This window comes from Mastomys coucha, unplaced genomic scaffold (genome assembly GCF_008632895.1).
Source record: "Mastomys coucha isolate ucsf_1 unplaced genomic scaffold, UCSF_Mcou_1 pScaffold1, whole genome shotgun sequence".
Taxonomy (NCBI): Eukaryota; Metazoa; Chordata; class Mammalia; order Rodentia; family Muridae; genus Mastomys; species Mastomys coucha.
In genome coordinates this window covers 22,935,711-22,956,863 of record NW_022196891.1, presented here as the reverse complement: position 1 = coordinate 22,956,863, position 21,153 = coordinate 22,935,711, and the positions used below count along the sequence as shown (strand labels likewise).

At 43.9% G+C, this 21,153-nt stretch overlaps 1 protein-coding gene across 9 annotated transcripts in view; it reads left to right on the top strand.

The window, feature by feature from the left end:
* Nckap5 (NCK associated protein 5) overlaps positions 1 to 21,153 on the top strand; it is a 903,226-nt gene that overhangs the window by 360,925 nt on the left and 521,148 nt on the right. For all 9 annotated transcript variants that reach the window (XM_031380937.1, XM_031380939.1, XM_031380935.1 and 6 more), the window contains one exon: positions 7,712 to 7,775. In XM_031380937.1, coding sequence (XP_031236797.1) covers positions 7,712 to 7,775 — 64 coding nt within the window. The remainder of the gene's footprint in view (positions 1 to 7,711; positions 7,776 to 21,153) is intronic.

Here is a 21,153-nt window from a genome sequence, read left to right as displayed (position 1 = left end):
TTTTTTTTTTTTTTTTTTAATTTATCTATGAAATCCAACACAGAAAACTCTTTGGGAAGAAACATCTCTTGATTTGGGAGGTATGGAGGCTACAACTTTACTAACAAACCTAATGCCATTAGATTTGTGTTTGCTCCCGAAATCAGTGAGTTGAAATCAACCTATTGAGTGACTCAGTGACTGGTGCACAGTGTTTGTAAAAGTCTACAGATTCTTAACACCTCTCAGCTCACTAACTTTTATGTAGCATAAATGTAAACAGGCTCTCCCAACATGGAATGAAAGAGTGATTTATGGTGCTTTGAAGAATTTAGGATGTAAAAAAGTGAAAAAGTAGGTGTAGAGTTCTCTTTAGTCTGTGTTGTGCTTTATTAAAAGTTTGTGTAAAATCTGTTCTCTTCTTCCATATCTGGAGAGATGCATAATGAGACGAAGCAGTGGGGAAAGGCTAATTAATTTAGCCTTGACTCAGGGAAAGCTGCCGCTGGGTCTCCCCATCTGCCCTAGCGACAGGTGCGCCTGCCTCTTGGCATTGTCCTGTCCTCTGCCGCGGGTTACTCCCCAGGATGTCTGTGTGTGGAGATAATGGTCCTTGGACTCCTCGAGAGAGCAAACCTGTTCTCTCTGCACACGTACCAGATCGCCACCGGGCTCCTATTCTTGGGCCTTCTATTCTTGGGACTCTGCTAGAAGTAGGGCTGGCTGATGATGAATTGAACTGTTCCCCCACAAGATTTTAGAGCATAACACCCTGCCTCAAGGCACAGATGAAAACAGTCATCTATCTAATTTCCCTCTAGGCATTTGGCAGTATCTTCGTGGGGAGAAATCAGGAAGAAGTGTTGATTGAAACAAAGCCACGATGGAGCATGTGTGCATGTGTGGAATGGGATTTGCACTTTACTTCTATACTACAGGCTGCATTGGCACTTAGAATTTTGTGGTACTGGTGGTGTGCCTGTGTGTGTGCCTGTGTGTGTGTGTGTGCCTGTGTGTGTGTGTGCCTGTGTGCACGTGTGTGTGTGTGTGTGTGTGCGCACACGCACGCGCCTGTGTGTATGTGTGTGTGTGTGTCTCTCACAGGTCAACCTCAGGTGTTTTTCCACCTTGGGTTTTTTGAGATATGCTCTCTCACTGATCTGAAATTCCTGAAGCAAGCTTGACCAGTGAGTCCTAGGGGCTCACCTGATCCATATCCCCAGCACAGGGTTTACAAATGCATACTATTATAATTAGCTTTGGTGGAGTCTGGGTTTGAACTCAGAGCCTCAGGCTCAGGTAGCAAGCACTTTACCAACTGAGCCATCTCCCCAGCCTTACTCCCTTCTTGATACTTCTATTAAGTATTTCTGTTTGGCTCATGGTAAACTGCTCTAGAATGCATAGCATCCTTGGAGATGTCTACTCATTCCCACAGCGGCAGTGCTCACAGGCACGGCGGGTATGAAGGCACTGATGGCAAAGAGTTTGATTTTACATTAATACCTATTCATTGGTATTTCATACATTAATATCTATTCATTGGTATGTCATACATTAATATCTATTCATTGGTATGTCATACATTAATATCTATTCATTGGTATGTCATACATTAATATCTATTCATTGGTATTTCATGTTCTGGGCAAAATGGTATTTAAACTGCTAAGAAAAGGGGTGTGGGAATATTTTTCCAGTCCGTATGAGCCTTTTCCATGTTGCCTTGCAAGTGGAAAGCCCTGAATTCAGATACGAGGAGCCAGGTGTTGCACTTGTAATGTCAACTCATAGTGGGCTGAGTCAGTGATCAGCTGCAGTCCTAATGTGCTTGGCCAATCTTCGGCTTTGGTGAGAGACCATATCTCAAAGAGTAAGGTACCATTGTCGCACCACTGGGTGTCTTGCTGGAAGGGTCATTGCTGTGTTTTGTGGGCTGCACAAGACTACTGGTTGCTTCCTCCCCTTGGCAGCTTGCGAAAAACTTGGGGTACTCTGAGAGCTAGCTCAATTCCAGCTCAATTCCTCAAATTCCTCGGTCTGAAGAATGTGGTGTCTTCAGCAATAGAATTCTTACCTTAAAGTCCTAGGAAGCAGCCTACGGCTCTAGGAATAGACTGTATTGTTTTGGGGCATTTCTTCCTTTCATGAGCCCTGTGCAGTCTGTGTAGCACAGGAGGAGTTGGTTGGTGGTTAGGAAAGGGTAGAAATAACATCAACAGAGTACTCATGTATGAAAAAGAAAAATAGAAAAATACGATATCTGAAGAGTAATATCTGAGGTTGACCTCTGTTTTCCAGATTTTCAAGAACAGGAAAACACATTGAATACACACAGAGAGACATATTCATACTGAATACTCACACACACACACACACAGAGACACACACTAAATGCACACACATTCACATTGAATACACACACAAACCCACATATTGAATACACACACACATACACTAATACACATGCACACACAAACTCTCAGACTCACATGCTCAAACATACAGCTTACATGCACACAAAGACAGATGCACATACACAGGCATACGTGATGATTTTAACTAAATATGTGTATATCTATATATCTGTTCTATGAATTTAGTGAAAGGTGATAATGGTCATGTTTAAGCTTTTGGCTAGGAAGAGCCAAGGCATTTGTCCCGGTTGCGCATGCATTATGCGCTTTCATATGACTCATGAGCACTACATCATGACAGTGGTTTTCAGAAGGCCTCGGGGCTCTTTGACCATCCTAAGGATATATGAGGTTAAACTTTTTATGTAGCAATGTAGTGGTAGTGTTTGCCATTTTTATTCTGTCATAGTAGTGGCTTGCCAGAGGCTAAACCCACGTGACATCGCAGCATTGCAGAAGCAAATATGCCAGCCTAGGATCCATGCCCTTATTAGCCAAGCATGAACGTTATTTGCTAGAGGATAAAACTGTAGTGCTCATTTCAGTTTTTGTTTTCAAAATCACTCTTTATTGGCACTAGAGAGGGGGTTGGTGGCTAGAAACTCGTGCTGTTTTTGCAGAGCTCCTGAGTCCAGGTCCTTGCGCTCATATTGAGGGACTCATGACAGGCTGTCACTCCAGCTCTAGGGGACTTGGCACCCTCGGTTTATGTCAATATCCACATGTGCGTCCACATACTCACAAACAGATATTCAAATAAATACAAGCCTTAAAAAAATCCCTGCATACATCTAACAATTATATGTATGTTTGCCCTCTAATATAATTATAATTTTTATTGATTTAGTCTGAGACAGAGCCTCAGCCTCCATTCTTCCTGCTCAGTAGGTGTAGGAGTTGTAGGGTCCCTCTTAGAGAAGCTCATGACTAGCGAATTGTTTTTAGAAAATACTGGAATCAACTCTGGGGCAACCTGAAGGCCCTGTGGTACCCCAAGTCTGTTCTCCAGTCTTTACACACTGAACACAGAGCCCCCTGTTTCTGGGCAGCTTCTCTTAGGGAAGTATTTTCTCAACACAGGAGCCTTGTGGGTATTTTCAAATGTTTACAAATGTCCGTGGTTTCATTGTAGGTGGGGGTACTCGTTCTCCTCTGGGCTTTCTTGCAGATCTGCCAGTGGCGTTCTCAAGACCCATGGCTCACATTAAAGGAGAATTCATTCTCCTCTATTACTATCTTGGGTTGGGGCCAGAGAAAGAAGTTGGGTACCCGCCTCTATCACTGCCCTTCTTATTCTTGTCACACAGGGTCTTCCAGTGAGCCTACAGCCAGGTTGGCGGCCCTCAAGCCCCACCAATCCTCCCAGTCTCTGCCCCCCCCCACAGCACTGGGGTGACAGGCACACGTGTGGCCATGCCTGGCTTTTATATGAATGTTACAGACTGGAACATGGGTCCCCCTGCTTGCACAGCAAGCACTCATCCCCACTGTGCCATCTCCCCTGGGGTTATATTAAAGGACTTTAGCGACCTGAGACTAATTCTCCATTTGGGTTTAAAGTGTGTTATGAAGAGAGGATCCATTTCTTCCTGAGTTACACATTCCATTTCACTGGCCTGAAAGGGAAGTGAATGCGCTGTCTGATTTGTTGTGTATTTTTGATATTGTGCTTTGTCCCTGTTCTGGAGATAAGGATCCATGGCTTTTGATCACATATCCCCAGGCATTGGTTTTGTAATCATAAACTCAGTACCAGCTTCGTAATGAGCTCCTGACTTTGCAGCAGAACAAAATAGGGACGCGGCATGCAATTGCAGTTGTCTCTTGTCAGCAGGAGAACTAAACCCTTCAGACAGGAGCGTGAATGTGCATTCGCTGTGGGGAACTTGAAAGGCAAGCATTCTTTGTTTGTTTGTTTATTTATTTATTTATTTATTATGGGTTTTTTTCCTACATAAAACTGTTTGTAAGAACCTTCAATTAGCATGAAAAAGAAGCCGGTCCCAACTGGCTTCATGGCCATTGTGCACCTAGAGTTTGGAAGGCCTGGTGTGCCAGGACGTCTAGGGCAAGCTAGATTATTGACAAAAGTGACTGGGCTGTCTGTTTCTGGTACCCTGATGGAGTGCATTACTCCATCTCACAGACGTCACTGAATAGGCGAAGGGAAGACGCAAGACAGATGCTCCCACCTCTTCTGCAGCTGGATCGCATTCTGTGTTGTAATCGTGACTTTATTTCATGGAGAGGACAGGATTTAGTGTTCCTGTGGTAGTAATCTTTTTTGGTGCTTCTCATTCTAATCTTTCATTAAGTTCTAAATTAATGTATTAATTAATTAAAAATAGCACTATCCAAGGCCGAAGCTGAATTCTAACTTTGCCTGTCTGGAGTAACTTTTTTCCTAGAGTTGATATTTGCCTAGAGGCTGAGTCCCAATCTTTGATTTCAGAAATGGTTGCTATAACATATGAGTGCTTCTAAGTGCCTGCAAACACATAGGTTATTTTGACGCAGCCCTCCTTCTTTTACGTATTTACTTAAGAACAGAAAAGGATACCCCTGTCCTCTTCTATTACTGTCTGCCTTAATCTCTTGAGACAGGGTCTGTCGCTGAACTTGGATTTAGGATGGCAGTCAGCAAGCCCCAGGGATCTTCCTGCCTCTGCCTCCTATGGAACTGGCATTTCAGACCTGTGTCTAACAGTCCTAAAGATTTGAACTCAGGTCCTCATGCTTGCCCAGCAAGTGCCTTGTCCACCCAGCCATCTCTCTAGTCCAACACCATTGGTCCCTTCTGTGGGGACATGATTCTGAGTTATTCACCCAGCCATCTCTCCAGCCCCACACCATTGGCTTCTTTTGTGGGGACATTATTCTGGTTGTCCACACAGCCATCTCTCCAGCCCCACACCATTGGTCCCTTCTGTGGGGACATGATTCTGGGTTATCCACCCAGCCATCTCTCCAGCCCTTCTGTGGGAACATGATTCTGGGTTGGATTCCTAGGGGCTGGCTGTCAGAGACTTCTTTGTTTAAAGTAACATTTTAATTAATTCTTCAAGCATTTTGTGTGTGTGTATGCAAGGTAGTTTATCATAGTCACTCTCCAATTCCTCTCTTGACTTGTCCACCCCGGGTCTACTCCCCCACCAGCTCCTGTCTCCCCATCTTGACTCCTTTCTAAAGTTAGTACTGCTGTCAGACTTCATCAGAAAAGTCTCTTGGTGAAGGAAGTGCTGGTCAGTGCAGGAATTCAAACTAGTCACAGCTCAGAGAATGAGTGTCAGTGGGGTGTTGAGCCACAGTAGGATCTCTCTCTCTCCCTTTCTCCCTTACTACCCTTTCCTCCCTCTCTCCCTCCCTTCCTCCCTCCCTCCTTCCCTCCCTCTCTCCCCCTTTCTCTCTCTTTCAAACACACACTCTGTCTTTGTCTCACACACACATTCTCTTACACATATATGTTGCCTTTCTGTCCCTCCCCCTCCCCCCATCCCTACCGCCTCTCAGAGAAGAGGGGAAAGAACATTATCAAAGCCAGAGGCCAGGGAAGGCTAGAGCCAAAGGGGCTTTCTGGGTAAGAACTACAAAACAGAAGCCAGTTAATGTTGCAGCATGCTGGAGGGAGGGGATCCTGAAGAGCTATTGTCTGTGGATGGCTTCTGGAGTCCGTGGTACCATCCCCGGCTTTTCCCATGTGTTATGGGATTCTGATTCAGACCCTCATGCTTGCGAGGCAAGCACTTCATTGACCTACTTAGCCTAGAAAGTTGGTTTTGTTTCTTTGGTTTTGTGGTCAGGTATCTCACAGCCATTGGAGGCAGGAAATTCTTTATCTCACCAACCTGGGATGGAGCATCCCCCCTGCCACCTGTGAGTGATCACAGCTGTAGTGGAAGAGGGATGAAGTGCCATTCAAACACTTCATCTCACTAGGAGGAGAGGGATTTGAGGGTAGTCATCACTGAGACTGGGAGCTGGGTAGCTGCTGCTAATTACCTCTCTGTCATCTGTTCACTTTTTAAAAAACTGAAAAGCTGTTCAAAATGCATGTATTATCATAAGCGTTCTTAACATTTTAGTGAATTTTTTTGTATATTGGAAGTGTAATTAGTTATGAAGAATATGCAATGAATCCCATTTGAAGTATGGACACTGAACTTGATTTAAAATATATTTACTTATCGTGTGTGTATGTTTACGTGGAAGGCAGAGAATGGCTTTCAGGCATCATTTCTCTTTCCAAATGTGGGTCCCACAGGTAACAAATCAATCTCAAGCCCTCAGGGTCCAAAGCAAGCACCTTTACCTTCTGGGCCACCTCACTGACTCATTATTTGGAGTTAAAAATGTTTATTTATTTATTTTTTAGATCTTTGTTTTTAAACATTTCTTAGACCTTGAAAAATAATATGTAGAGTCTTTGGTTTTAAGGCATTTATTGTACAAAGGCAGAGAGAGTGAGAGAGTAGGGAAGTAGAGGCCGGCCATGGCCATGTGGAGATGGGAGGGGGGAGGGGAAGGGAAGGCTGAGAGAAGGGGAGCAAGAGGGTAAGAGAGAAGCAAGCAGGAAGCAGGAGTGAGAGTAAGAGAGTAAGAGCAAGAGAGAACATGCAGAGTCTTTAGTTTAGACTTTGATGTAAGGAAACCCAACATTTGATCCTATCGTATCCCAGCTCAGAGCTAAGTGGTCCACTTAGCCACATTCACTCTCAGTTTCCTCCTCTCTCTATATGATGTAATATATAATGTACAATATATATTCTAATAATATAACACACACATATATGTGTATATATATATATTCTATATAGGTCATGTATATATCCTATATAGGTCATATATATATTCTATGAGCCACTCTCAGGCTCATAGGAGAAGAGGCAACGTTTCAAGAATGGTATAGAGTTATGTTTTGTTTGCTTTTTAAATTTCGCTTGCTTATAGAGGGAGAGAGCAAACAATTAAAACTCTATAAGCAAAGTCAATACTGAGGTCCTAAGGAAATGGCCTCAGTAATGTAAGTGACAAAGGATATATGCAAATGAGGTTAGTGGAGCATGGCTTAACCTAGCATCCAGTATGCATTCCTCTATTACCAATTCCATAACAAAAGAGCCAGTGCTGTGTTGCTGGATAGAGACGATGCCCCAGTGACCAATTACTTTAAATATTTAATCTTAAGTATGGTGGAGAGAAGGAGGGAAGTAAAGGACAGAGCTTCTTTGGAGACCTCAAAAAAACGACTTCCCAGCCATTTGGGGATATCTCAGCCCTGAGAGCAGTCACCTGATCACATGCTTTTGCCTCTACAGGGAGAAGCTGGCTGTGGCCAGGCTGCAGAGAGAAGTTGCCCAAAGGACGAGCCAAGGGGCCATGGTGAGTTTTGGCTCTTCTCCGTTCCTGTGATTCTCCTGTCCTGAGAGCTCTGACTCCAAAGGCCCTCAGGACCAGCAAAGCATGTCGAAACCAAATATTTGCTTGTAGCCAACTCCATGGTCATACCTTTGTAAACGATGTATTTATTTCAGTTTCGATAGCTTTTCCACGGAAGGTCAGAGGCAGACCCCCAAGTCCAGACTTGAAAGAATCCTCAAATGCGCACAGGGTGGAGAACTGTACTCTGAGCATCTGGATTTGATGGTCAGGCCAAGTCTGTAAAAGCACAAATTTAGATTTTTACATAAAGACAAACTGAATATAACTCAAGCCTCTCTGTTACTCATAGGTAAACAAAATGCATTACAGAAAGAACCCCTGGGTGGTTCCTAATGTAATTGCCCTTTATTCTCTCCCTTTCTAGTATCTACAAGGTATTTCACCCTGTCCTTTCCAGCTTGACTTCTTAAGAAAACTGATGTTTCCTTGTATTTCTGAATGGCACCCCTCAAAAAAAATCAATATGTAATTTTTTTGGTCCATCTAAACTTCATTTTATAGACCATTTTCTTTGCCCGAGGATCTGTTGGGGTGCTACTGTAACACCCGAAGTGACTGTCTAGGTGCCCAGGGAAACTGTGCGTGTGAATTAACTGCTGTTGTGATCTCTGAGAAGAAACTAGCACGCCGATCCTACTTTGCCCTTCTTCTGGCAGGATGTGCAACTTTTCAGCAGAAGATTCCATTCTCTATGAAAAGGGAGTGGGGTGTTTGCAGCCCCCCCCCAAGCTGTTTCCATCTGATTCCATGAGAGCTAAGTGACAGTTCATCCACCAAGAAGAGGAAGAAGTTCATTAGAGTCACTGGTCCCTTTTGCTTTTCTTGATGTCTCCTGATGTAAGAGGCTAGGGCTACAGGCTAGATGCCGAGTGCATCTGAAGTTCACAGGGGACCAGAAGCATGCTGACATAGTTTTGGGAAGTCAAATCACACTGTTGTGCTAGGAATCAAAACATAAGTGGGAGTCAGCAAGTGTTCAAACAATTTGAGGCAGCCACCCACAAGTATCTTTGAGCAAGATTAGGAAAGCAAGTTGGAAAACCATAAAAGCCTGAGTGGTACGCTATGCCTTCTGTAGCTGGACAGCTCACTCCTGTGTAGACAGCCCTGGAGGGCAGAGAACAAGCCTGGCTGTCATTCCTCAGATCACTTTTACCTTGTGTTGTGAGATAGGGTCTTTCACTGGCCTGGAGCTCACCAAGTAGGCTGGGCTGGCCAATCAGCAAGCTCCAGGGATCTGCCTGTCCCTACCTTCCAAGCACTGGGCTTATAAACACATCCCACCGTGTCTGGGTTTTTAGATGGATTCTGGGATAGAACTCCCAGGTAGGTCCTCATGGATGCAGAGCAAGCATTAACCACATAAGCTTCCTCTTCAAGAGTTCAAGAGATTTTCATCTGTAATAAACTCTTCATTTTGGAATAGCATTAGATCTACACAATCCAAACACCTGAAGCCCTTCGTTCACCTCCCCAAACATCAATATCTTGTATTGTTGCAGTACAATCATCCTAACAGATAGATCAATTTTGTTGGTTCACTGTAAATTAAATCCCAGACTTTACTAAGCTACCACCATGACCCATCTGTGATCTACAAGGCAATGTAGGACTCTACATTTCATGGAGAAAGGTTCCCTGTTAATAGCAGGAATGAACCCATGCATGCAGTTTGAACCATACACATATATGGAATGTGAACCCCAACTTGGGGGTAAGACCGAGCTGGATTCATATCACAGTGGCTATTGTTTACTGTATCCAAGGTAATGGCTTGATCTGAGAGTTTTTTGTTCCAGTAAGGAAGGTTTGAGGAAACTAACTTTCAGTATCTTAGATATTTTATATTTTTTCCTAGTTGCTCAGGGAAACACACTCCCTTGGTTTTCAGTCTCCTTTAGTTATTGTCCCCAGTTTGTCTTCCTTCTGACAGATTACTTAGCCTATGTTCTATTCTGCTGGCTCACTGGATCCTGCCTTTGAGTCTTCAGTGCACCTCAATTTTTGTTACTACATAAAGAGAATCCACCTGAACAGTAGAAAGACACCATTCTCATTATTTTGTAGAATAATTCAATTTCAATTAGACATGTATTGGTGTAAGGTAAAAATCTGACTGTTCTGGCAGCATGTGTATAGTAGAGGATTGCAAGTTCGATCATCAATAGGAGGAGAGGACCTCGGCCCTGTGAAGGTTCTGTGCCCCAGTGTAGGAGAATGCCAGGGCCAATAAGTGGGAGAGGGTGGGGTGGCGGGCATGGGCAAGGGGGAGGCAACAGGGGTTTGTTTTTGTTGTTTTTGTTTGTTTCTTTGTTTTTTGGAGGGGAAACTGGGAAAGGAGAACTTTACATGTAAATAAAGAAAATATCTAATAAAAAGGTAAATAAATAAAAGTGACCACTTAGAAAATAAAAAAAAAATCTCATATAGATAGATACACATACACACACCAATATATATACCATATACCACATATATGTGTAAACCATATATATATACCAAATTGTTAGCTAATTTCCTAACACCATTCACCAAACATAGAAATCTTGAGTATGGCCTTTGTTATCTTTCACTGTTCCCATCAAACCTGGTCACTGAGAAGATTACTTATACATTGCCACTGAAAGCCTTGTGTATAAGGTCATCCCATATAAAGGAAATAAGAATAATGGAGTTTTCTTGTTGAAATATTAACTTATATTATTTTCTGTGAATGAGTGCTTTGCTCATATGTATGTATATATGCGTTGTATGGATGCATGTATATATGCAATGTATGTACATGTGTACCACATGCATGCCTGGTAGCTGGGGAGGTCAGAAGAAGGGGATTGGATCCTGATGGATGGTTATTAGCCACCATTAAGGTACTGGGAACTGCACCCTAGGCTTTTTGAAAGAATAATAAATGCTCATAACCACTGAGCTGTCTTTCCAGCCCTGGAAACTCACCTTAAAAAAGTGTACTTGCTGTGGGAGTAGAGGGGGCACTTATTTACTTCTGAAGAGAATGCCAGCTGGTGTGGCCATATCCCAGTCATGTGGAAGGTCCTCAAGGGACGAATACTACATCTGCCCTGCCTCCCACTCTGCGGTATCCAAAGGACTCTTAAGGCAGCGCACTACATGGATATTTGCACATCCAGGCTTATTGCTGTATTAGTCACCCTCAAGGGGGAATGGAACCTGTCTAGGTGCCCATCAGCAGATGAACAGATAAAGGAAACATGCTCTAGACACAATAATGTTCTTTTAAGCTGTGACGAAAAGTGAAATCGTGACACTTGCAAGAAAACTGATCCAACTGGAAATCATGATAATCTAGACACATAGACAAACACCATTTTATTTTAAATGCAGAACCTAAGTTTGAAGGTGTGTATGTGTGTGTATGTGTGTGTATCTGTATGTATGTTATGAAACTGGAGCTCATGATGGAGGAAAGGAGAGAGATGGGGGAATGAAACCCTGTGGTAAGAAAGTAGAAGGAAGTATGATCTCAGGAGGAAAGGGAGGGAGCCAGCCAGAGTGGGGCACAGGCATGGGGGAGGGTGGTGGGAGAAGGAAAAGATAAAAGAAAGATAATGACATAGTATGGAAAGGCTTAAGCTCTCCCACTATCCCCAGGTGTGAACGAAGGATCCATAAAGCATTTATAAAGAATATATAGGGGGCTAGAGAGATAGCTCATTTATTATTGTGCATGCCAGTAATTGAAACGCTGAGGAGGTGGAGACAGGAGGATGGTTGAGTCACAATGACAAGCCATTCTAGCCCACTTCACCGATTCAGGTTCATTAAGAGACTCTGTGTCAGAAACATGTGGCCGTCTCACGAGGGCTTAGCTGATGAAGGTGCTTACCACCAATCGTGACAACCCGAGTTCTTCCCCAGAGCCCACGCTGTATAAGGAGATCATGGACTTCTCTGACTTGTCCTCTCACCTCCACACATGCGCTGTAGCAGACAGAGAGCCAGTAGCCATGGAAAGTTTTGGTGACTGATCTCGTGCCAACATGGAAGACGGCTGTCATCGAAGCTGTGGCAGTTAATGTGATAGTGACTCCCTGTGATGTGCCTCTCCTTTCCTTGATGATAAAGATGTTGCCCGCTCACAGTCCACTTGATAAGCACTTAACACATCTGGTAGATTGTTTTGCCTATTTGAAGGAGTGACAGACTCTTTTCCTCTTTGTCCAGTTGTATATATCGATTCTTTTTTTTTTTTCTGTACATGTCTCATCACAATACGTGTGGCCAGTTTGCCTCCACCCTTTCATGTGCCCACTCCCTATAAAGAATGGTACGTTTGGATGACTGGGAACATTTTAATATTGAATTTTTTATTTAACATCAGTAGTTTCTGCACTTGAAGAACCTTTGACTATTTTATGTTGATAAACGCGACATTATCATTTCCTCTGCATGGAAAAGGGTGTGCTTAGGTCAGTGGTCCACAGGTGCTTACATGTTGTCTGTGATAAGTGGGACAGGTTAGGATGCACCTTACACAGTCTCAGTACTCACAGGTGACAGTTAAAGAACGGTCTTCCTTTGAATTTCCATGTCAAAATTTGCTGAAAACCATTCCCCTCTATACATACAAATCTATACCTAACTTAGGCTTTTTAAATTACTTTAAAAATATGTTGAGTGTGTGTGCGCGTGTACGTGTGTGTGTACGTGTGTGTGTGTGTGTGTGTGTGTGTGTCCCTGGCACTGAGTTACGAGTGTTTATGAGTCACCAGGTCCTTTTCAAAAGCAGCAAGTGCTCTTGTTGGCTGAGCCATCTCTCTCCCACTGATTCTGACTTTTGTCCCTTTAATCTATTTCTTTCTCCCTTGGAAACACTAGACTGTTTGCTGTGACTGCCTTGTAAGACTGAGAATCAGGCAGTGCGGGTCTCCTGACATTGGTGTTTCCTTGACTTCGTCACATCCCAAGTCCCTCTATTTCCCACATAGTATTGTAGTCAGCTGGCCAGCTTCCTGAAGACATGACCCATAGTTTACTAAGAATAGTTTTGAATATTTAGATGATTGTGGACAGGAGCCACATCTGTCTTCAGTATCAGGGTGTGCATGTGTGTGTGTGAATACACACACACATATATATATATATGTATTTATACACACATATATATGTATATATACATATACATGCATACATATATATGTGTGTGTGTGTGTGTGTGTGTGTGTGTGTGTGTTTATGGCTTTGGCTCTTAGTTTTGTTTTAATCCTAAATCCTAAAGAAAATTTTGACTTCTTTTTGTAAGGCAGCCAGTTAACCCCAGCAAATGTAGGCCATAGGTTCAGATCCTGCATGTGAGTTGGGGTCCTCTTTTGAATTCACCTTCCATGACATTCACAGTTCTGTGGATCTGTGTGGAGTCTAGGCACATGCCACTGTGAGACCTGGGCACAGGTCTTACAGTCCCTGGATACCGTCACAGCAGACTCGAGCATGGAAAGTCATGGCGGCGCTGTGGGCTGCTCTTTAGCTCTTCCTTCCCTGGCTACCTCAGACATGTTTTAATCATTCCCTGGAGACTCCTTTGTCTCCTAATTCTTTTTTGCAGAAGCCTGAAACTTTAATTCCCTTATCATTTCTAAAGATAAGGGAACAAACTGGGGCATGATAGGCAGAAGCCAGAGGCGGCAGGGAGCAGTGGGAATTGGCCTCCCCACCTCTGGAAGGAAAGCAGGTCTGTGCCAAAAACACTGTTTTCAATTAGATAAAAATTCATTTGATTTGCGCTACACCATGTTTGTGGACCCTGCCCTTGGTGGCGCGGTGGTGTGTGAATGGAGCTCTACAGCCCTAAAGGAGATGACACATTCAAATCTAGAGTAATTGTTCAGACCATCTTCACAGAGTTAATGCTAGCTTCATTGATTGTAGGGGGGCTTGTTGTGTCACACGTTTTTTTTCTGAGGAGATGCAACAGAACACAAAAGATTCACACACACAGACACACACACACACACACACACACACACACACACACACACACACACCACTCCCCAGATAGGGAGTCCACATTTCAAAGTATGGATCTCACCAGAGTCCTTTGTGGGATTAATTCCAAGAATATGGGTGAGGGGTTACTACAGCTAACCCTACGTACCTGAAACTTAGCTCAGCAGAGGTGATAGCACACACAGGCTAGGAGCCTAGAACACAGTGAACTGCTTACAGGCAGCTTAACAGGATGGAGGACATCCGTTTTAGGTGAGTCAGTTGGCCTAAGCTCCATCCAGGGACTTTGGGCTGATCTCTGAGCTGCCTTGTAGTCTGGCTTGTCTGAAAATGGCTTTCGGCATCTTTATTGTTTATTGTTGGCCTAGTGAATCTGATCAGTTTCAGGAACTTTCTGAAGGTATTTTGAGTTGTTTATGTCTTAAGAAAATTTCCTTGGAGATGGAATGTTTCAATCTGGGATGAAACTGCTACACAATAGGCAGAGACAAAGTCCAGGTTAGGCTTTATTTTTATCTAAGTGTACACTGGGAACATAATAGTGTGTGTGTGTATGTGTGTGTGTGTACGTACATATACACCCATACATATATAATACACATGTATACATAGGTTGTTATATGTTATATATGTATACATAGGTTGTTATATATGTATATTCATTCAAAATTATTATTTGAAAGCAATGAATTCTCTGATATGTTATCTATAGCAACTGTAATCACAAATTCAATTTATACATAGGCCATCGTCAGTACATTTAATTTTAAAGATAATTAGCAATATGATTGGAAATTTCCCCTTTTCACCAAAGACTGGAACGCATCCAAATGACCCAGCAAGCACAGTTCCTGGCTGCCTTCCCTTCTGTCACTTCCTTTAGCAAGCACACCCGTGTGCACTTCAGCACACAGCAGCTGTTGAGTGTCCAGCGGCAAAGGGTTGAGTAGAGGAAAGAAGGAGGAAGCCGTCCCGTTTGCAGGAAAATAGGCACAACTGGAGATGGTCCCATTAAATGAAGAAAGCTGGTCTCATACGCAGCCATGAGGTTTTCGCTGTCCCTCCTCTTGTTCATTCCTCTAAGTTTCTATCTTAGGTGTTAATGGATGCCCTCCAACTTCCACCGGGGTCAAGGTGGTGATGTTATCCCTTTCTTCATGTTCCCACTTTTAACCCACCCATACTGTTAACATTTAGAGTTAGCTTTCTATAGGCAGCACACAGCTGGATCATTTTCGAAAATCCACTCTATAAGTCAGATTTTAGTTTTATTCATGTATGTGTGTTTGTGTCTCTGTGTGTGTATGTGTAGGAGTCTTCCGAGGCCAGAGGAAGGTATTGGATCCCCTGGAACTGGCCTTATAGGCAGTTGTGTGATACCCAGGGTGGATGCTGCAATGCAAGCCCTGGTCTTCAGCCAGAGCAGCAAGTGCTTTCTAAACCACTGAGCCATCTCTCCAGCCCCAAATCTGAGTTTTGAATTGGTGTTTAGAAGTCATTTGCTCTCAGCCGAGCTACTGATGTCTCATAGCTTATGTCTTCCTTTTGTTGTTGTTTTCATTCTCCCGTATTAGATTTCATCATCTCCCCCTATTCCTATCCTGTGGGCGTTGAAACAGCTTGTAGGATTGCTTTTGGTTTATTTATAGTGTTCTTTGAGTGTGTCTGTCTGGATATCTTTTCTAGTGCCTTAGCAAGTTAGAATCTCACAGACATAGCTCTGCTGCAGTTGCCAATTAATCCTGATCAATGGCAGTGCTTGTTCCTCACTACCAGCTCCATTCTGGGTTCCTGAATGAAAGACACACGCGCGCGCACACACACACACACACACACACACACAGCCTTATATTTTAGTATGCTTTAATCAATTCAATGGCTGTACCACTCCTAAACTTCCACATAGCTAACACCTGCCCTCCAGTATTCTTAAGTTATTACTAAAATCTGTATTCCATCTTTACTGCCCTAGACCCAATTGGGGAGGAGTGGGGCCTGGGGCTGCTCTTCCCCGGCTCTTACATGATTGGTTTATTCTCTCTTCTGCACCTCTTAGGCCTGGACCTTCTCCTTTCCTGGCATAGCGGTTCTAAAATCCTCTCCCAGTCCTCTTGCCTGGCAAATCCTAAAGTCCCACCTCTGTTTCCCTGCCCAGCCATTGGCCGCTGGCAACTTTACCAATCAGAACCAACCTGGGACAGGGACCCTCAGCATCTTCCATGTGGATTCTTGTGCAATATTGGGAACCCACTTAACATAATCTGAGTGTTAGACCGAATCCATAGCTCATCTCTTCTCGGAGAGCGCTGGAGAAATGTCGTTCTTCTGCCTTTCCCTCCCCTCCCCCATTTATAATATAAACGTCTGATTTTCCTCCACATACATTTAGAAACACGTCACACAGTGTTGTTATTTTTGCTTCAATTTTCAAATGATTTTGAAAACACTACGGCTTACTGTATTTATTCAAGCTCTTCCTTTCTTATTGCTGTTCTAGGATTCTGTGTAAATAAGCATTGTCTTCCCTCCCTCCTTCCCTCCTTCCTTCCTTCCTTTCTCCCTCCCTCCCTCCTTCCTTCCTTCCCTTCTTCCTTCCTTCCTTCTTTCCTCCCTTCATTCTTCATTCCTTCCTTCCTTCCTTCCTTCCTTCCTTCCTTCCTTCCTTCCTCCCTTCATTCTTCATTCCTTCCTTCCTTCCTCCTTTCCCCCTTCCTCCTTCCCCCTTCCCCTCTTTTTTTCCCTTCACTTATTTCTTTCTCAGGATCATATAGCCCAGGCTAGTACAGACCTTTGTATGTAGTGAAGGCTAGCCTTGAACTCCTGTTTCTGCCTTTACTCCCCAGGTGCTGGGATGACAGGAAAGCGTCATTACCCGCCACTCTCATGTTGTATTTTGTTGTGCTTACTGTATAGCACTTCATGTTGTAGTATATACTATGATTGCTATAGCCGGGGAAATTAACATCTATGGCCTTCAGTTTAGTACATTTTAGCAATAGATTCTTTGGAAATTTCATACACGGGCACAGTCATTTTAGATCCTCTCTACGCACCACTCCCCCACTTTCCATTTTGAAAGAACATGGATCAGGATGAGACACACCAAGACCAAGTTCTCAGCACAAAGGAGATTTGCCCCAGAGGGACAAATGGACAGGGAGTAAGAGACGAAGACAGGAGACAGATGATGAGGGAGGAGGAAGGGATACTTGCCTACGAGCAAGAAAATACTACTTCTGGATAGAGAGGAAACAAATGTGGCCCATAGGCAAATGGCAGTTTAAACAGAGAAAGGAAAACCCGTGTTAAGATGAGTTTTGTTGTCTTTGTTTTGATTAGGGTATATTAACTAGGGCAGACAAAAGGGGGGCTTGTGATTGCTAGACTTCAGTATTTTGGCGGCTGGACCTTGGCGGTCACCTATTTTTAACTTGGTGCTCAGCCTCAGGAAGAGGAAGTGCCCAAATAAGGAAATAGACCTTGGGGGCTAGCCTTAGGGACTATAACCTAACACTTTAGCATGGCCGAGGGAATAGGGGAAGGGCAAGGCTTGCCAAGAGCCATGTTTGCCAGGTCTTCACAGTTTACTCTGCGTGTGTTTGGTAAGAGAACCAAAGTCTGTCAGGAAAATTCCCACCCTCAATGGACTCTTATGAAAAATAGTCCTCAAGCTTCAACATAAGGTCTAGCTTTACTGAGCCAGTCTTAGTGCGGGTTTGTATCGGTCTCTTCTTCTCATGTCTCTTTTCCGACTCACAGGCACCTGCCGTTCTACACTCGGAGTCTTCAGTGTTGTGTAGAGGCCACATGTAACTGGTATCATCCCAATTTTCTGCCCAGTGTCTAGCTTGTTTTACTGAAACCGGCCATGTCCCATGTATCCACATTGTCACAATCCAGTTCTTCTTATGTGCTTCTTAATATTCATACTGTACATGTTTTCTCTAATGTTTTTATTTTTACTTTTCACTTGCTTGTTTGGACATCTGTCTGCATGCCTATGTGTCTAGGTCTGTGTGTGCATGCCTGTGGGTGCCTAAGGAACCAGAAGGCTGTTTCACAACTCATGGATAGGAGTTACAGGTGGTTGTGAGGCACGTGTAGGTTCAGGGAGTGGACTGAGTTTCTCTGGAAGAGCAGCAGATGCTCTCTGCAGCTGAGCGATCTCTCCAGCTCCCACTTGCTCATTCTCTATTCCTCTGCTGTCTAGTTCATCCCTTCTTGTCACTCCCCCCTGTTCTGCTCATCATCCATTTCTTGGCCTTTGTGTTTCAGGGAGTGAACTTTTCACTATTGTATTTCTACTTTGCTCCTAGTTATATCTTTATTTCTGTGCTAAGGCTTCCTTTCTTCACTCATAGGGATTTAGGATTTTGTTGAACTGTGACCCTAACCATTCATGGGAGCATTTGAGTCATGGCTGCCTTCCATCCCTTTCCTTGGCAGTCCTAATGTCTCCTGTTCTTTTAGTTACTGCCAACCATATTTCCTCACTCACTTCTGGGTGTTGATGTCTGTGTGATGAGAGATTCTTTGGTTCTGTGGACACCGGGATATTTGTGCCTGATGTCAGGAGACCCCAGTTTCCGAGGACACCGGGATATTTGTTCATGGTGTCAGGAGACCCCAGTTTCCGAGGACACCAGGATATTTGTGCCTGATGTCAGGAGACCCCAGTTTCCGAGGACACCGGGATATTTGTGCATGGTGTCAGGAGACCCCAGTTCCCGAGGACACCGGGATATTTGTGCCTGATGTCAGGAGACCCCAGTTTCAGCATTTTGCTCTCCCGGTGCCTGCTGACTGCTCACCAGGAAGCACGAGCCATCAGTCTGGAAGGCCAGCTCACACTCCCCCCCAGCTTCCACGGTACAGAGGTGAGAGGTTTCTCACGATTGCTGGACAAGGTCTGGACATTTGCCTCTCAAGATGGCCCCCTCTGGCCCACCCTGGATGGGAAGGAAGGGATGCTTTGTTATTGTGGCATGATTGGTGGGGAGCCTCACAACCCACAAGCAATCTCAAAAACCCCTCTCCCCACTGGGCTCCTCGTAGTATCCCACTAAACAGTGTATGGGTTAGACAGTAGCTCTCCACTGCCAATGGAGAAGGACAAGTCCACACTCTGTGTTTGTGTGTGTGTGTATGTGTGTGTGTGCGTGTGCATGTGTGTGCATGTGCGTGTATGTTTGTATGTGTGTGCGTGTATGTGTGTGTGTGTGTGTGTGTATACCTTTGTAGATATAGCCCAGAGCATTGTCCATCTTTTTTTAAAATAGGATCTCTCACTGGCCCAGAGCTCACCAAGTAGGCTAATCTAGACCGGCTGACCAGGAAGGCCCAGGGACCTACTAGGCTCTGCTTCACCAGCACTGGAATTATAAGAATGTACCACCAAACCCAACTACTTAAACATTTTTCTATTTATTTATTTTAGTGTGTATGTGTGTGGGAGTGCAGTCGGGCCATGACGTTCTTGTAGAGTCAGTGGACAGCTTGTGGGAGATGGGTCTTCCTTCCACTGCGTATATACTGACTGTCAGACTCACGTTGTCAGGCTAGAAATAGAGGCACCATCAAGGCAGCTCCTAAGCCTGTTAAAAATACATTTATTTTACCATTACATGTCTGTGTGTGTGTGGTGTGTCTGTGTGGTGTGTCTGTGTGTCTGCGTGTGTGTCTGTGTATCTGTGTGTGTGTGGTGTGTGCAGATGAGTGTGTGTATCTGCAGAGGTCAAGAGAACTTGTACTTAAAGGCAGTTGTGCTACCTAACATGGATGCTGGGAACCATATTCAGGTCCTCTGAAAGAGCCGTGTGTGCTTATAGCCACTGAGCCATCTGCCCCAGCCCATGTGGGGATTTTTTTTTTTTGATACCACTCTCATATTTATATTGAGGCTATCCCATAGTGCCCCTCTCAAGTAGATCTGAAGCAAGGAAATCTCAACCATAAATGACATATCATCCAAGTAGCGACTTCCAAAGTAAACTAGCACTCTCTTACAGACGTACCGCGTGGGAACCAGCTGGAAAAGAAGACAGCTCTGTAGATCTGGGGTGACACCAGAAAGGGGTCTCTCTGTTTTGTTTTCCAAGTGGCTGGCTCTGGTGCAGGCACGCATTCTAAGAGCATCTGTGTGAAGTGAGGCTGGGAGAGGCCACAAATGAATGGCCTGGGCATCTCATTCTGACAGCCACTCCCACATTCATCTTCGCAGTTTGATTTCAGAGGCTTCCAGGATCAAGGATATGATTCAATCCCCATTCCCTGGCACACAGTTATTTTCTTCATTTCCTTTGCTTGCTTTGCCGTGGCAATGAGCCCTGCAGGGCCTGAATCATTATGAGCCCAACCAAATGGTGTTGCCTGTTGGGGTACAGAGTGCCGACTCCTGGGGGAAGCCTCTCATGTCACAGGTAAGGAAGAAAGAAGTCTCCGGTGTTACTCAAATTCTCAAGGTGTTTCTTCTGCTTATTTCCAAGCCAAAATCGTCTGTTCCCTGCATTGTCTAGTTGAAAAACATCATAAATTTTGAAGAGTTGTATTTGTACCAGAACATTTTCTTGTCCAATTGTGAAGTTATGGATTTCTTAACTGTTCGTGTGATGGATTTCTTCTGGGGTGCTGTGGCACCTCATTTTCATCGCAAGGAACTAATTAGGTAACACTGCTTGTACAGGCTTACGTGTAATTATATCTAGCATGTAGATTTCAGAATCCCAATTTAGGGGCACAGAGTTGAGTTTAAAACCAGTCAATGAACAAAGAGAGTTTTACTGGGAAGAGAGCCCTTGTAGAGAGAGACCTAGCTTCACATTTAAGGTAAGCATTATAGAAATGCTTTAAAACATTGTGTTGATGCATGCATACTCATTCATAGTTGTTTTACACATGTTTAGATGTGATAAAATCCAAAACCATTTAAAGGCAAATCCATAGCTCCTTCGTTCCTCAGGTGTTTTACTACAAAAGGATTCAAGAGAAACAAAACGGCTGCCATGCGGAAATGTTTAAAACTCAGGGGGCCATTGTTCTGCAGTTCTCGAGTGGAGTCAAAAGTCCAAGTGCTGTGCTCAGTGAAAGGGCCTTCAATAGCAGTCTTTCCAAACAACACAACCCATGTGTGCGCAAACATGAATGCAAGCATATTCAATGAAAAGGCATTGGCAATTTCATAGGTTATTCTATTCTATTAATGCTCAGCACATTAAAAAGGTGGTTCCATCTGTTACTTCTGTTCCTAACAGAAGGCAATCGTTTTGATCAATGCCCTTGTAATTCTGAGGCTTGGAATAAAACAAATCACAGTGTTGGTGCTCTTCCCTGATTGGGG